We start from the raw sequence: 18,390 nt of genomic DNA on the forward strand, positions 1-18,390 counted from the left end.
CTGAGTCCTGGTCTCAGGGGTCTACGTGCCCTCACCCTGCACACACCCTGCCGCTTAGAAACTGCACTGACTGTGGAAAACTGGTAGTAAATGCAGGTCATGCAGTGGGATCAGAGGTGGAAGCTTCGTATCCTCTGCGTGGGCGCCTCATTAGATGCAAATGCTCCTGCACTTGTCACCTGGGGCACATCTCATTTGCTGCACTGAGGTTGGGCCTCTCACTGTGGTTGCCTTAAATCATATTTACTTCTCATAGAAAGTGATAAAGAATAAAGAACTTCTCAAGATTTGGTTTCAAGTAACATAGCTCTTGACAAGAACAAGAGGAAATTGGGGTAAATAATGCTCTCCAAACAGGTTAAATCTTGACATCGACAGAGAGAAAAAACCTGAATTCCCGGTACAGAGAATGTGGAAGAGATGATCCTACATTTGATATTCTTCCCCTACCAGCAAGCACTGTCTCGGCACAGACAGTCCACAAATCTGGACCACCCAACAGGGGGGACGGTTTTCCTCAGATGCCCGAGGGCTGTAACTCTGACCCGCAGATCAGATCGTGTAGAAGAGCCTATGGTGGCTACTTTGTTCAATTTTATATCAAAACAGATTACGCTTCTCCTCTTCCTCTGCCTGGCTAACACTTGATCAATGTAACGTCCTCACTGCCCTGGCATTTCTAACTGAGGGTCGCAGCTCCGTGTTGCTCAGCACCCTGTGCTTGTACTATGTCATCCCTCTAGTCCATTGTCTATTCATTCCTCTGTATTTCACACTCCCCTGAGGTTTCCCTGGGGGGAGAGATTGGGTCCTTTACTGTGTCCTCTAACATACCTGGCACATGACAAATGCTAGTGAAGGAGAAGTCCTTCAATTTGTAGCCAAAGACAGGTTTTCCCAAGGTTAAAGTTCCTTCCCGCCCCCAGTACACACCGGGGCTAAGCATTCTTGAGACTAGAAGACTTCCAGAGCTTTTAAGAGACACTGAGAGAACTATCAGAGAAGAACAAACGATAATTGTTTAAAATAAATTAGATCGCTTCATCCCTCTGCTTTGGCTTCCCATCTCACTCACAGTAAAAGCCAAAGTCCTTACAAGGCCCACTTGGACTGCAATAACCTCTCTGACTTCTTCCCTTACCCTCTTCACTCAAGCCACACTAGCCTTGCTGTTAGTGGGCCTCAGGGTCTCTGTACTGCTGCTCCCTCTGCCAAGAATGCTCTCTCCCCAGGTAGCTGCCTGGGTCAGCCCCTTACTTCCTCAGGTCTTTGCTCCAAAGTCACTCATCACTGAAGCTTTTCCTATTCATCCAAGTTCACAAACAAGGTCAAGCTCCCTTCCTGCCCCTTACCTTTCTAAATTTACCTCCGTAGCACTTATTCCATCCAACCACAGTACGTATTTGTGTACTTGCTTGCTTGTTTATTACCTAACTCTCCTCTGTTAAGTGTCAGTTCCATGAGGTCAGGAACTTTGGATCCCCACCTCCTCGCATATGGCTTGGTTAGAGTCCCATAACTGGCATAGAGTAAATGCTCAATAAATATTTGTTAAATGAAGAAGTGAATGAAGAACTACTTAAGAGCCATGCCAAATATCCTACTTTTTCCATGGGAATGGACAAGGGCAGTCTGACTATAGGAGGATTCAATGAATGAAATACTAAAACTGTCAGGTGTCCAATCATGTTCTAACTTGTGGTCCAGCCAAGGCGGCCGGCTTGGCACTGATGACACGGCAAGCGTGGGATGGTACATAAGAAGGAACATCTAAAAAGAAGAGACAGAAATTATGTGGGATGGAAACACCTGGTTTTTCAAATCAGAAGTTTCACTGTCAAAAGCAAATGCTATTAAGATGAAGCTACATGACCCTTCCTGTCAGCAGCTTTTTTTCATATGGCAAGTCTCTTCCTTTTCAAGGCCACAAAAGCAAGGGTTATGGGTTTGATTCTGGGTCAAGGGCACGTACCTGGGTTACAGGTTCCATCCTTGGCCCTGGTTGGGGCACATGCGGGAGGCAACCAATGTGTCTCTCTCACATTGATGTTTCTCTCTTTTTCTCTCTCCTTTCCTCTCTCTCTAAAAATCAATACAAAATCTAAAAACAAACAAACTCCCCATCTACGGACATCTGGGTGATTTCAAAATTTTTACTTAAAATTTTATTGAATTTATTGGGGTGACATTGGCTAATAAAATTATATAGGTTTCAGTTCATGATTTCTGGTTCAGCTTAGGTTGAGTCATATGAAGAAACCAAGTAAACAGAAAAAAACGTGGGAACCATTTCAATATTTGACCCAGAGAAGTTATAATAAGCTGAAATCCTTAACTGACATAAAAATATAGTCCCGCAAAGGCCTTTTCTTAGGTGTTACAAGTTGATATTGCTAAACAACAAGAGGTTTGCTAAAACAACCAAACATCGGGTGCCTAATGGTTCATGTATATTAGAGCAATTGAAGGTTTTAAGTCAGTAGTAATCATTGTTTCTAAGTTATTTTTAAAAAGATACAAAAGTTGGGCATACAGGTATGTCCCTCAAGAGTTCAAGGAGAGAAAATGACTGGTGCATAACTTTCCTAAAAATCCTAAGTTGGAATTTAATTATAAGAATAGCCTTTACAATCAATAAAACAAAGCATATAAAGCTCAGGAGTCAGGAAATACCATAAATTCAAGTCAATGAATAATCCATGAGTGTATTTCCAGAGACCCCAGTGAAGTTTCATCTGTCCTTCCTCAAGGTTTCTTCAATTCTCTTAGTTACCTTGGATTTTTTATTTTTTATTTTATTTATTTTTTTTAATTTTTAATTTTTTTATTTCTTAAAGTATTACAAAGAGTATTACACATGTCTCCTTCCCCCCCCCCCCCCACCCCTTGACATTCCCCCGGCCTCCCCCACCCCCCAGTGTCTTGTGTCTATTGGTTATTCTCATATGCATGCATACAAGTCCTTCGGTTGATCTCCTATCCCCGCCTCCCCAACCCTCCCCAGGCTTCCCACTGGCTTCCCACTGTAGTTTGACAGTCTGCTCAATGCTGCTCTGCCTCTGTATCCATTTTTGTTCATTAGTCTATAATGGTCCTTATTATCCACTAGTAGCCCGGTGCACAAAAATTTGTGCACTCGGGGGTGAGGGTGAGGAGTGGGGCCAGACCCCTCAGCCTGACCTGCACCCTCTGTCATGTTCCGGGACCCCAGCCACTCCTGGCCTAGGCACAGGCCTACAGGCTTGGGGCAGCCTGGCTCCCGAGGCCCCATTTTATCAAGAGAACAAAGTTGGCGTTAGTTACAGCCCTCACCGAACCCAGTACACTGCATCTGTGCATACAACTGCCTCGTTCATGTGCCTGCTTCGCCCTACTGAATTACTAACATCTTGAGGACATAGCTCTGTCTTATCCTGCTTCACCTTCAGTGCCTGGCCTGGTGCCAGGGACCTGAGAAGGTTTGCTGAGTGAGTGAATAATGAGTGAGTGAATGAGTGAATGAATGAGCGAGTAAGTGAATGAGCAAGCAGCTACAGGGCAGAAGTTCTGGCCCCACTCCGGGCTGCCTGAAGCCCACCCCGGGAAAGTTCCTGCCCTGCTCCCAGCAGCCTGGCGCCCCTCTCCTGGCTGCATACTGAATTACTAACATCTTGAGGACATAGCTCTGTCTTATCCTGCTTCAACTTCAGTGCCTGGCCTGGAGCCAGGGACCTGAGAGGGTTTGCTGAGTGAGTGAATGTGTGAATGAATGAGCAAGTAAGTGAATGAGCAAGCAGCTACCGGTGGGGATAGTTCACACTCTGCTCTGGGCTGCCTGACACAAACCCCGGGAAGTTCCTGCCCTGCTCTCAGCGGCCCCTCACCCCTCTCCTGGCTGCATAGTTTGCACTCCGCTCTCGGCTGCCTGACACAAACCCCGGGCAGTTCCCACCCTGCTCCCAGCGGCCCCACTCCCCTCTCCCAGCTGCATAGTTTGCGCAGGGCAAAGGCGGCCCGGGTGTGCGTGTTGGCAGATTGGTGCATTAACACCTGCCAGCCTCGGATCCCCGTGGGAGGGCCATTTGTGGGCGTGGTCAGTGGCAGATAGGTGCATTAGCACCCTCCAACCTGGGATCCCCTCCGGAGGGCCGTTTGTCAGCGTGGCCGGTGGCGGATCGGTGCATTAGCACCCGCCAGCCTCGGATCCCCTTGGGAGGGCTGTTTGTGGGCGTGGCGGGTGGCAAATAGGTGCATTAGCACCCTCCAACCCTCCAACCCGGGATCCCCTCGGGAGGGCTGTTTGTGGGAGTGGCCAGTGGCGGATCGGTGCATTAGCACCTGCCAGCCTCAGATCCCCGCGGGAGGGCCATTTGTGGGCGTGGCCGGTGGCAGATCTGTGCATTTAGCACCCACCAGCCTCAGATCCCCGCGGGAGGGCCGTTTGTGGGCGTGGCCAGTGGCGGATCGCTGTGGTCCCGCCTGCCAGCCCTGGGTTGGGTCCCATATGGACGGGCCACCTGCCGCCCGGGTTGCAAATAGCAGGCCCGGATGGCAGCAGGGCAGGCGGGATGGCGCTGTTCCGCCCTGCCTGCAGTATGCAAATTAGCCGCGATCTTTGTTGGCGGTTAACCATCTTGGTTGGCAGTTAATTTGCATATTGTCCTGATTAGCCAATGGGAAGCGTATCGGAGGTACGGTTAATTACCCTATTTGTCTTTTATTAGATAGGATAAATGAGTGAGTTCATGTGGTATTTTTCTCATCTTCCCAGGGGCCATCTCAGTCTCACAGGGGCCGTCCCAGCCTCACAGGGGCCATCTCAGTCTCACAGGGGCTATCCCAGACTCACCAGGGCCGTCTCAACCTCACCAGGGCCATCTCAGCCTCACCAGGGCCGTCTCAGCCTCACCGGGGCAATCTATCTTGGATTTTTTATAATAAATCCTCTTGAAATTAAAAATTCTTAGTAATATAACTATATATATATATGTGTACATACACACACACACACACACACACACACACACATATATATATATATATACACACACATATATATATTTAATATGTGTTTTTTATTGATTTCAAAGACAGAAAGGAAGAGTTAGAGACAGAAACATCAATGATGGGAGAGAATCATTGATCAGCTGCCTCCTGCATGCTCCCTACTGGGGATTGAGCCTGCAATCCAGGCATGTGCCCTGACCGGGAATCGAACCGTGACCTTCTGGTTCCTAGGTTGATGCTCAACCATTGAACCACACTGGCTGGGCACCACTTTTAATATATGTGTCATACTAGTGAGGACGAGGGAGGTTAAATGACTTACCTGACCTGGAAAAAGAACACAGGTCTTGTGACTGCCAATCCCAATATATTCATAGGTCCAAATGAAAAAAAGCTTTAGAGAAGAATCAACATGCAGTACCTCATGAACCACGGAGCCCAGCAGAAAGTCCAGCCTCTGGCACAATTCTCCAAGGTTGGATAAGCTGCTGGCCCTGTGAGCGCTATCTGGGTCTCTCACTCCTCTCAGGAAGGTGTGGATCAAAGGTTCTCGGTACTTTGAGACCATATCCCCTATAGGAAAAGGGAAGAATTAAAAATATTTTAAAGCACACAGTCAGCTTATCAAAGAAGGAATAATGACATCATGGTGGTACATTTTATGGTGTTTTATACTTTTAAAGTATTTGTATAACTATTTAAAAGCATGCTTTGGAAGAACATTCACTGTTAGGAGGAAAAAGACTAATAATTGACCATCAGATTGAGTAACAATGAGGTCACTGTTGACCTTGACAAGAACGGTTTTGATGGACTGGTGAATACCATCCTAGAGTCAAGCAGAGGTTTGCTTAGAGAGCATAATTTAATTTATCTCAATCACTTGAAAGGGGAGAAAAAGGATGTTTGTTTATTTTCCCTTTAGATCAGGAACACAATGTACTTTCCATACAATTTAAGAAAAAGATGAGAAGTAATTTCTCTCAAATGCTCCCAGTTCCTAATATACTACATGCTGTCATCATAGACTCATCCTGCCCAGTTAACATCAACATATATCGCAGAAACCGCATCAATGATGACTTTGGCCACAGTCTGTTTTCAGAATAGGAAAGAGGGGACTTTGCTCTGGCCGGTGGGTCTCAGTGGGTAGAGCATAGACCCTTGCACTGCAGGGTCTTGGATTTGATAGGTCAGGGGCAGGTACCCGGGTTGCAGGTTTGTTCTCCATCCCTGGTCGAGGTGTGTGCGGGAGACAGCCAATTGATGTGTCTCTCTCACGTGGCTGTTTCTCAGTCTCTGTGTGTGTGTGTGCGTGTGTGTGTGTGTGTGTGTGTGTGGCTTCCCTCCTTTCCATTCTCTCTAAAAATCAATGAAAAAAATATCCTCAGGTGAGGATTAACAAAAAAAAGTTACATGACAGAAATATATACACTAATATGGAAAGGTCTCCTTAAGAAACTGTTAAGCAAAAGAAACTAACAGAACCAACATCATTCCATTTATGTATGTAAAAATGCGCGCGCGCGCGCGCACGCGCACACACACACACAACTTCTCTCACTATTAACGACAAAAGGTACAAATCTAAATATGTATATTAAACATATAAATTTATAGGAAAAAGTACGTTCTTGGTACTGGAGATAATATAGCATGAACACGAGAGCAAAGTCCCCATCTTCCTGCAGCCTACTTCTAGTGGGGAAGAAAGAAGATACAGTAAATAAATCTTCCAGCAGCAATAAGGACTATGATGAAAAAAAAGGAAGGTGGGGGTTGGAGAGGGGGTTGAGAGCCAGGGGTGAGGGCTCAGGGAAAAACTCTCAGAGGAGAAGACCTGAAGGAACAAGTCACATAAGAACTAGGAGAAAAGTGAAGAGCAGAATGGACAACAAAAGTTTTATATTCAATGTAGAAATCATATGACTATTTCTTATACTGACCCACCATAAAAGAAAAGAGCATACATCACATAAACAAAACCACAATTTAATGTTCCATTTATGTAATTCCTGCCCCGCCTGAGCTTTGGTACTACTTTCCAAATGAGCATCCATTAACTGCATGCTCTGCCAACACCATCCCCAAGTGCACAGAGAGCCAAAGGAGCCAGTGGGGAGGTCAGCATCACAAGAGCCCAGCACTGTGCCCAGTCCGCTGGCTCTGGGCCCACTTGCAACCTGGTTTTGCAGGTATTGATCTGGAACACTCGCTGAATCCACTCTGCATTTCTCAAAGAGCCCTGACATCATGTTCGGTGCAACCTAATCTCCGTTGGACCTCACACACACAGCCTAAATTTGTGACACCTCTGCTCAAACCTGTTCCTTGGGGATTTACAGCTCTGCTTCCATTTCCTGGGGGCTCTGCTAGCCTCTGACTATGCCACCCTCCCCGTTTCTTAAGACTGCACTGGATCCTAGTCTCCAGGTTGGAGGTCAGCCCTGACCAGGTGTCTATGCAGAACAAACTGAATGCATGTAGTGAGAGAATAAAGTTTCCAGGACTGCAATTTGACACAGGCATAGAATTTAAATATCCGACATAAAGGTTTTTTGGGGTGTTTTTGTTGTTAATCTTACCCAAGGATATTTTTTCTTTTGATTTTTTTTTTAAAGAGTGTGTAAGGAAGGGAGGGAAGGCAAGAGAGAGAAAGATGATAGAACCTGCAACCCAGGTTCATGCCCTTGACCGGGAATTGAACCAAAGACCCTTCCGTACACAGGCTGATGCTCTAACCACTGAGCACACCAGCTAGGGCCATAAAGGGTTTTTTAATTTGAGCTTAGGAGATCCCTATATGTCAAATTTTGTTGTGTACATCTCATTGGCATTCTCCCATTCTTCCTTGCAAATAGCACTCTAATTTTTATGTTGAAATATCCACCTTTCCCTGGGGTCCTAACCACCACCCATGTGATTCAGGCTACCGTCTTCATTGGTCTAAGTGCATCATGGTGGACACAGCCCCCCCTTGCCTTAAATGGTTTATTTATGGGCAGGTGACCCAGTCTGGACAACGAGGTCTGAAGAAAAACCTACTGGAAGACCCTAAGAAACCGTTTTCCTTCTGGCTATGTTAAATATGTGACACCTCAGAGTTGCTACAGCCAACTTGAAATCATGAGAGACCAGAGAATGAGGCAAAAAAAAGCTGAGGCTGGCAGAGCAGAAAGACAAAAGATTTGGATCTTGAATGATGTCATGGAGTCAAAGAATTCACTGGTTCTAGACTTTTTGTTATGTGCAATGATTTATTCCATATTGTTTAAGCCAGTTGAGTTGGAAATTTCTGTACCTGCGGCTAAAAGCATTTAACTGATATAATATGAAAATTGGAATATTCTTTAAAATTATAGAGTACTTCTATGTCAGTTCTATGTCTATCAGTACAGTACAAAGTCTGAAAAGACAGATTAGCTAAAACAAAGGCATTTAAAATAGTATATGTTTTTTAAAAGGCTTCAAAAGTCAATTTTATAATTAACATAAACAGAAAAACATAAACCCAATAATTTTTCCTTCTAATTACCATTTAATTGGGATAATAGTCTGTTATACAGCATAAATCAAATTATATATATATATATATATATATATATATATATATGACTTTCCCATTTGACAACCTATTATAAAAAGGTAACTATATACAGTAGTTGCTCATGTGAAGAGAACTATATGCTGAGTATATTTCGCAACTATTGACTAACCTAGTTCATTATGAACTAAAACCACAGCTCCAGAACACCCACAAATATTCCTTAGTTTCTGATTAAGCAATCAAATCTCAATTATCCCATCCATTCTTGGTTTTGGTTTGTGGTGTGTGTGTGCTTAGGGGGGTATTTTCTTTACCTTTTTTTTTGTATCTTTCTTTATCCAGATGAAATGGTGTTATTGTTTCAGTTAATTTATTTGAACCACAAAATTCCAAGATCCTAATTCACTTTTTGTTTGAAAGATGGCAGACACTTGATCCCTGACAAGGGCAAACATTCATTACCATCCTGTTGAGCTGTCGCCTTCAGAACATGCATATTATATGGCTTTAACAAAACATGTTATTGATTTCTGAGTTCCCTCACCTCCATTTTCAGAAAGCAATCACCACAGGCTACAACATGTCGACTACAGATGTCCATGGCACTGAAGGTAGGGAAACCACCATCTTTCCTCAGCATTTCTAAGCAGCTCCAGGGAAATGCACACAGGAAATCCAAGCTCACTTTCAGAAACTTACTCAAGTAGCTGCTGGTCAGAGGGGTTTGACTTAGTTCAGCATCAGTGACTTCTACTTTGTGCAATGACAACACCTGACGATTTGCATCTTCATATTCTTGTCAGGATGTCAGCAATCATTAACCTTCCTGAGAAGCAAACCTCTGCGTGTTCAAAGAAAAGTGAAGGATCTAGATTTGTTTGAACAGATCTGATAAAAATGAGTTGCTTAGGAAGGTGAAAAAAAATCAATGCATAGTGAAAGAGAGAGCTGAAAATTTTTTATTTTTTGTTAATCCTCACCCGAGGACATTTTTTCCATTGCCTTTTTTTTTTTTTTTTTTAGAGAGAGTGAAAGGGAAGGATAAAGGGGGAGGGGGAGGGGGAGAGGGAGAGGGAGAGGGAGAGGGAGGGGGAGGGGGAGGGGGAGGGAGAGGGAGAGGGAGAGGGAGAGGGAGAGAGACAGACATTGACTGGTTGCCTCTGGCATGTGCCCTAACCATATCCTTGTACCCTTAACCAGGATTCAAACCCATGACCCTTCAGTGCACAGGCCGACACTCTAACCACTGCCCTAAAAATCCTCTGTGCTCTGACTATTCATTCCTCCTTCCCGGCTCACCCCTGGCAACCACTTATCTTACTGGCTCCACAGTTTTGACTTTTCCAGAATGTCATATACAGTTGACCTGTGAACAAGGCGGGGGTTAGGAGCAAGGGTTCCCCCCAACTGTTTACTGTTGACCAGAAGCCTTACCAATAACATAAACAGTTGATTAACACATAATACAATTACAGTATTTAGAGAAAAAAATCTGTGGACCCATGAAATTCAAACTCCAACTATATATGTTGCCAACTATAGTTGGGAATATATTGCATGTAGAGTTTTCAGATTGGTTTCTTTCATTTCATAATATGCATTTAAGGTTTCTCCATGTCCTTTCATGGTTGGCTAGATCATTTTTTATGTGCTGAAAAATGTTGTATAATTTCACTTATAAGAAATGTCCAAAATAAGTAAATCCTTAAAGAGAAAAGGGTAGATCAGTGATTATCTGACTGGTAATGAGTATAAGGTTTCTTTAGGTGTGATAAAAACGTCCTAAAATTGATTTTGGTGATGGCTGCATATCTGTGAACATACAAAAAAAGATATTAATTGCACATTATAAATGGGTGAATTGTATGGTATATGAATTATATCTCAAGAAAGCAGAACCTGGAGCTTCCCCTCTGCTTTGGGAATGGCATTACTTCTGCCAGCTCTATGCTTCCTTATTTGTTGGTAAAAATGGTGCAAAGAAATTGCAGTCCTTATTACCTCAGAGCTGGTAGTTTAATGGGTAACATTTTTTTTTTTTAATCCTCTAAATTAACTTCCATTGATTCAGTTTTCAAAAAAAACACCATACACCATAACAACATATTAGTGTAATATAGAAGTCTCTTAAACAAATAAAAAAAATATTGAAGATTTAGACTCAGAGGTCCTTACATATAGGTTTAGTCCAATATCCTATCTATCAAAAGTCTGTGCCAAACCATGTTTGACAAACATGAACCCAAGGATAGTTAAGACTTTCTGCCAATATTTAGAAAACCTTTGTGCCTTTTATTATGTCTAATCTAAATATCTTTTGCTATTGATTTCATTTCCTCTTACAGATCAGACTCAAGTGGAGATGGAGAGAGATCTCAATGACAGTGTTAAATCCCCTCTGTAATCTAACCAGTCCAGGTATGCTCTTCCTCTCTCAAAGGCGGTACTTTCTGTTTTGATATTAGATATTTTGGGGAGACAAAAAGAGCAAAGACGGAAAAAGATTAAATGAAAATACAATACACACTTGACTTCACTAAATCATTTAAAAAGGGGCTCCAGAGGAACTACTTTCCCTCCCGTCTTGGATTCCGATTTATTTTTGAACTGAAGTGAAGAGATTCCTAGGGGTAACATGGAGAGCCACATGCCCTCACAGAAATATCCCCACTGATCAGCCGATGAGAAAATAGAAGATGAAATACAGACCTACCTCTGTTCGTGTGCCCTTTTATGTCCTTGCTTACATCTATTCATTTGCTCTAGAATTCTACTTCACTACTGAAAGAAATCCAGGAGGAGAATGACTGGTTCCTTGTAATGTTTCATGCATACAACCTACTGTCACATGTGTGGACCAGAGTCAACAGAGATTATGATTTCTGCTGAGGTCAGAAAGAAATGAGATTGAGATGGCAGATCCTGACAGGCAGGATTTCTTCTCCAAAAGCCATGTAGAGAATTTAATAATTAAATGCAATTAATTTCTGGTGAAATTCATCATTAAAATATTCATAGGTAAATTACAATCTATTAACAATTACTTTTCAGCTTTGAATTTCCCATGTAGCTCTGGGGAAATCATCTCTTTTTTGATTTTGGTTTCCCTTCATGAACAGGGGACGGGTTTTAGTTAAGATAAAATATGCAACTACAGTACAGCCCAGTCATAAAATGCTGTGCAATAAAGCAATGCTATGTGCACTTATAAGCCTCTTTATCTGCAAAGCATCTGTGTACCTATTACCTTATTTGAGCTTCACAAGAATTAAAGGTAGGTAGAAAAAAATATTAATTCTGTTTTATAAATAAGAAAGTAAAATTTAAAAGGGACCAATCCCAAGTCACACAGCTATTGACAGAAAGACATGCTCTCAAGACCAGAATTTTATCTCCCAGGCAGAGGGCTTTTTCTACTGCCACCGGGACACTTACTTGGCTGTGCATTAAGGTCAGCAGGAACTTCCATTCTAAAACAAAGGATGTAAAAGTGGCCAATTGACTCCCTCACATCTCTGGCATTTCATGGTCTTTCTCTGTTTAACCTTACAAGGCATGGGTGGATAAGAAGCCAGTGTCATGTCTGAAAAAAGTGTGTGAGCAATAGGGCATAATGGGAGTAAGTTTCTCTGGCCCATGGGCAAGCACCGGAATTGCTACTTAATTATCTCGTTTAAAGGCTGAAATCCTGTAATTCTAGCCGGAAGAGAAAAAGATTCCCCTCTTCTTTACCATTTTCAAAGTGGGAAGAGCTGAACACTTCCAATTTCCTAACAGTAGGAGATGAGTGATAAGGGTCTACTGAAAGCTGCTAAACCCCCATCCTAGATGCACATATTAGGGCACTGCAGAGTGCCGGAGCCAAAGCCATCTTCTGGTCTTGATGGGGCATGCCAGGAGGCAGGTCGCAGTAGTCACTGGGCAAGAATGCCGGGTAGTCTCTGGATAGATTTCCCCTACTGCTGCCTACATGTCAGGACCCACTTTTCTCCCTAAGGCTAATGGTTGATCTGCTAATGGTTTTGGTTTTACATTCATACTGTTATCCTTTTTACAGCAACGTAACTAAGAGTTGACCCTGAGCTATGAGAAGGTTAGAAAAAATTTCAGGGACTCTTAGCACTCCCTTTCCTGGTTGTGGTTTCATTGTACCCCATCATACAGACCACATAAGCAGGGATGATTGAGATGCAAATTGTATATAGAAAGACTGAGGAGTACATGTAACCATGGGAAGATCCCTGTGGGACAAGTTATTAAACAAAAGCAAATTTGTTAGTAGGACTATTGTTAGTACAGTGATCTACCAGGTATGTTTTTTTAAAAATATGTTTTTATTGATTTTAGAGAGAAAGAAACATTGAGAGAGAAATATCATCAATGGGCTGCCTCCTGTACACCCCCTACTGGGAATTGAGCCCGCAACCTGGGCCTGTGCCCTGACCTGGAATCGAACAAGTGACCTCTTGGTTCATGGGTCGATGCTCAACCACTGAGCCACACTGGCTGGGCCTACCAGATATGTTTTAAAGAGCCAGAAAGAGACATTCTTGCCTCCAAATATTTCTTCTATTAGCGAACTGTATTGCCTCAGAATCTATTTAATCATTAGAATTTTATTTCTTTGGACTAAATAGCCTCCAATTAGAAAAGCAAAGTCATCCTAAGAAGGACAGCACAATAGGAGGCTGCCATCAACCCCTTCGTCAATATTAATATACCTGCTCTCTCCTTTTTACAAGCTGGGAAGGAACGAGAAAGATCTGAGGGTGAGATAATTTCTGAAATTTGATTACTTTCTAGTGATGGTCAAGCCTGAGTAAGGACCTGTAGAGGGAAATTTTAAATGGGAGGGACAGAGAAGAGATACAATGAGGGGCACTGAAAGGAGTACAGTCCCTATTTTACACTTTAACTTGCAAAAGTTTTCTTTCAGTGTCTTCAAATAACAGAGTGATACACAAAAAGAACTACAGATAAATATCTCTGGACAAAGCAAAACAATGTATAGGAAATGCTTTGTGGCAACAAAGCATTTTTGGCAACTCCAAGAACTAAAGTAACAGAAACCAACAGTTTGAAACAGGAGATGTCAAGGCCTCTATAGTGATGCATTAACTAGGTTACTCATTCCATCTCAACAGCTCATTGAACATGGAAATTGGTTTAATCAAGTATAAACTTTCCAGTTTACACAAAGTTACCCTACAAGGAAAATCTGCAATAACTGACTCTGCCCGAAGGTGTTACTGACAAGACAAACAGATCAGTTCTCCTGAAAAGTGTGCTTGAGACACTAACACTTCAGAAACAAGATGGAATTTTCTTGAAGGGTAGAATTAACAAAATAAAACCCAGAAATGTGATCACAAGGAAGGAAAAATTCCAGGTTTATGGCAAGTTATTTTAAAAGATGAAAGAAAATGTCCCCTTTCCAGTGTTCAAGATGTCTAAGCTAGGATGTGATGGGTCTTAGGGTCTTCCAGTAGGAGCCATGATCAACTGTGCTGACAACACAGGAGCTAAAAATCTGTTTATCTCTGCAAAGGGGATCAAGGGACGCCTGAACAGACTTCCTGCTGCTGGTGTAGGTGACATGGTGATGGTCACAATTAAAAAAGGCAAACCAGAGCTCAGAAAGAAGGGACATCCAATTCGACATTCAAAGTCTCACCAGAGAAAAGATGGCACGTTTCTTAATTTTGAAGATAATGCTGGGGTCACAGTAAACAATAAAGGGAAGACGAAAGGTTCTGCCATCAGAGGACCAGTTGCAAAGGAGTGTGTAGATTTGTGGCCCAGGATTGCATCCATGCTGGCAGCACTGCATGAGTCTCCGGTGTATTTGTAAAGAAAAAAAAAACCATTAAAAAGTATCCCCCGCCCCTAAAAAAAAGATGAAAGAAAAAAAGTAGATATTTCAATGAAGGAGACTCTCTTTACAATTTTGTAATGATGAAAGTAGTAAAACCATTTCAGTGACTTAATTAATTTAATTCGCTACATAAATGTTCAAACTCGTTAAAGCATGCTCAAGAGTTAGTTGGCCTCATAATATTGACAAACATAAATCAAGAAGCTTTTGGCCTGAGAATCAACTTCATGTTTAAATCAGTAACACAACATCTCTCAAGTGCTATGAAATCAATCTCCATTATATCAGGTCCAGCAAAAGGAAAATTAAGTTAGGATTTCTTTCTAAGGAATTATATTTCAGTTAGGATGTTGGTTTACTGACTTGCAGGTCCATAAGTTAAAATAAATGCCAGCTATATTTCAAAACTTGTAAAAAAAAAAGAGAGAGAGAGAAAATCAGATGCTTCATGGTACTGTGTCTTTTCACATACACACTAAAGTTCCGAAATTAATGTTTTAATTTTACTCTAAATTGGAATAGGGGAGTGAAATGAGAAGACAAAAATATGAAGACACTGAAAATAAAAGTAACAGCAACATTAAAACGCTGAAACATTCAAATATAATTATGTTGTAATTTTTAAAGAAAGGATCCTTTGCCAATGTCATCTTGTATCTCCTGAATTAATGATTCTTACAGCTGGTGATATTCAGAAAAGAAATTCAATATCTACTCAAAGAGAGATCTAATTATAAAAGGTAACATTTCTGCTATTTAAATGTAGGATACAATGCTTGATTTGGGGGAAAGAGGACTTAAGGATGATTTGGAAAGATGAGCAACTTCCAAAGAAACACGCTTAAAAAGCAAGCAGTGAGGAGCTGTTAAATATATATATATATAAAAATAAAAGCCTAAGCAACTGAACGACCAGTCAACTGGACGCTATGACATGCACTGACCACCAGGGGGCAGATGCATAGCAACAGAACAGTAGGGGGGTGAAGGCCTGTGCTGGGGGGCAGGAGTGGGCGGGGAGAGGTCAATGGGGGAAAAAGGAGACATATGTAATACTTTCAACAATAAAGAATTAAAAATATATATATATATCAACAGGAAAATAATAGCAAGCAATACTTGTTCACCCCTTACCATGAGAGCTACTGGTTCTGAACACTTTACATATATTATCTTTTTAATTTCATAATAACCCAATCAGGTAGTTATTATAATTATGCCTATTTTACAGATAAGTAACAGAGAGGTTATGTAACTTGTCCATAGTTATTAAATGTGAGTCAAGCTCAAAATTTAGGAGGTTATTACTCCAGGGTCACAGTACGTATCTCTCTCTGATAGAGAAAAGTAAAATATATTCCAAAATTAAGGCCATATGTCAAATTCTTATTTACCTGCCCACTGGCTGCCACTCTTGATAATTCCATCTCTCTACTTTGGTATCTGGAAACCCCACTACAGGAGTTAATATAGTGGCAAATATATCTCTATAATGACACTCAAATATTTGTGATTTAATATATATTACTTCATTTCAGCCTCTCAACAATTCTATGAGAGTAACAGTTCCTGGGTGAATTATAACTCTATCACCATCTCTAAATGTACAAAAAGTGACGACAGTCTCTTTTTTCCCCCTCTGACCTGCCTATAATATCTACTTTCTCACCATTCTCACAGACATCCTTCTAATCAAAGCCCTCATCTCTCTGTGGCATGGAATACCACAACAGCCTCCTAGTTATCTCTCTGGCTCCTTTCTTCATCCATCTTTCATGCTCCAGCCAATCACTCCTACACGTCTTTCATCATGTTGCTTCCTCTCCTAAGAATCTATAGTGATTCCCAAATGCCCATCACATCAAGTCCAAACTCCTCTCTGCCCAGCATCAAGGCTTTTTGTGGTACCCCCCATCCCTCTATAGCTAGCCTTACTTCCCGAGGCACCCAAAACAACTTGGTTCAGGGAGACAGATCAAGTCCCAATTCTCCATGCACGAGCAGCCCACTTTTTTCGTGTTCTTATGCTCTCTTTCCTATCTGAAGACATCTTTTTCCTTCTTTCTCACGTGCAAACCCTCATTCCATACCCACCATCATCTCTCTCTGCTTCTAGTCTTGTGCCACTTTCATCCTTAACAGAGCAGCCAAAGTCATTTTGCTAAAATGTAATTATAATGAATCCTTTCCTCCTTAAAAATCTTTCAATGGCTTCCATTTAAAGTCAATATAAATCCAAATCCCTAAACATGGCACTTATGGCTCTTTATGATCTTGGTTTCTTGCATTAAGCCAGGATGTAGAAATAGGCCAAGTGCCCATCAGCAGATGAGTGTATAAAAAAGCTGTGGTACCAAGCATGTCAAACTTGTGGCCAGCAGGTTTGACATGCTTGATTTACACAATGGAATACTATGCAGCTGTAAAAAAGAAGGATCTCTTATCCTTTGAGACAACATGGAGGAACCTGGAGATTATTATGCTAAGCAAAATAAGACAGAGAAAAATATCACATGACCTCATTTATATGTAGAATCTAATGAACAAAATGAACTGACAAATAAAACAGATTCAGAGATATGGAAGCATGCAACAGACTAACAATTCTCAGAGGGAAAGGGGAAAACGGAAAGAGATTAACAAAGAACTTATATGCATATGTGCATAATTCATGGACACAGACAATAGTGCAGTGAAGGCCTGGGGAGCAGGTAAGAGTGGGGTGGAGGAGGGGGGTCAGTGAGAAAAAAAGGGGGACATCTGCAATACTTTCAACAATAAAGATAAATTTTAAAAAAAGAATAGATGAGACAAATAGCAAGATGGTAGATTTAAACTCAACCATATTAAAATTACATTAAATATAGATAATCTAAACTATTTAAAAGACTAGTATTAAAAGACACAGATTAGCCCTAGCTGGTCTGGTTCAGTGGAAAGAGCGTCGGCCCATGGGCTGAAGGGTCCCAGGTTCGATTCCAGTCAAGGGCATGTACCTTGGTTGCAGTTTCCCTGGCCCTGGTCGGGGTGTGTGCAGGAGGCAACCAATTGATGTGTCTCTCTGTCTCTCCCCATCCCTTCCACTCTCTAAAAATCAATGGAAAATATCCTCGGGTGAGGATTATTAACAACAACAACATAAACACAGAGATTATCAGAATGAATTTTTTTAAAAAAGCAAGACCCTAAAATGTGCCTACAAAAAATCCATTTCAAATATAAAGACATAGATTAAGAGATAAAGATATACCATAAAAACACTAATTTTATGAAAGCTGGAATGGCTATATTAACATCACAAAAAGTAGACTTTGGAACAAGGAATTTAAAAAAGGAATAGAAGGGTCAATTTGTCAAGAGGACAAAAATTCTATGTATGCACACAGTAAGAGGTTCAAATACTCTAACCACGTTAATCTGGTATTTACAGACCACACCTCCACATGCACAGGGAACATAGTATGCTCCTTGACTACAAAGAAATGATAAACCTACAATGCAAAGTTACCTGGAAAATCTTACAAATATTTGAAATTTAAACAACAAACAGCACACATCTAACTAATCCACGGGAGAAAAAGAGATCATAAGCAAAATTAGAAAATATTTTGAAATGAATGAAAGTGAAAATACATCAACATTTGGGGAAGTTTTACTCTGGAGGAGACCAGAAAAATAAGGAATGAGGTATTTGGAATGAGATACGAGGAATAAGAGAGAAGTTTTGTTAAAAATATATATTAAGTAATACTTATATGTAGAGGGGATAATTCAGTAGAAAGAATACACTGATGTTGCAGGTGACCCAATTCAGAAGCAGTTTTACTTCAGGGGTTTTCATCCTTGGGAAATTACTAGAAATTAGTCCTAGTCACCAGTGAGCAGGGGTGATGGTGTATCTTCATTTATCTTCCAAGAGAGAAAGCTTGCTCCCATTGGTAACTGTAGGTTTCATTCTTATGTGTACTGGGTAGTACAAACC

At 41.5% G+C, this 18,390-nt stretch overlaps 1 protein-coding gene across 3 annotated transcripts in view; it reads right to left on the reverse strand.

The window, feature by feature from the left end:
• Positions 1-18,390, reverse strand: part of TANGO6 (transport and golgi organization 6 homolog) — a 145,892-nt gene that overhangs the window by 33,484 nt on the left and 94,018 nt on the right. The window contains exons 16-17 of one of the 3 annotated variants that reach the window (XR_004973631.1): positions 9,233-9,374; positions 5,423-5,559 (exon numbers count right to left, since the gene is read on the reverse strand). Coding sequence is in view for 1 of the 3 variants with exons in the window: in XM_036346159.1 (XP_036202052.1) it covers positions 5,408-5,559 (152 nt within the window). In the remaining 2 variants the exon portion in view is untranslated. Of the gene's footprint in view, positions 1-5,407; positions 5,560-8,854; positions 8,972-9,077; positions 9,375-18,390 lie in introns of those variants that run through there. The other 2 variants (XR_004973630.1, XM_036346159.1) reach the window with 2 other exon arrangements.

The sequence above is a fragment of the Myotis myotis genome, unplaced genomic scaffold, assembly GCF_014108235.1.
Source record: "Myotis myotis isolate mMyoMyo1 unplaced genomic scaffold, mMyoMyo1.p scaffold_m19_p_19, whole genome shotgun sequence".
NCBI classification, from domain to species: domain Eukaryota; kingdom Metazoa; phylum Chordata; class Mammalia; order Chiroptera; family Vespertilionidae; genus Myotis; species Myotis myotis.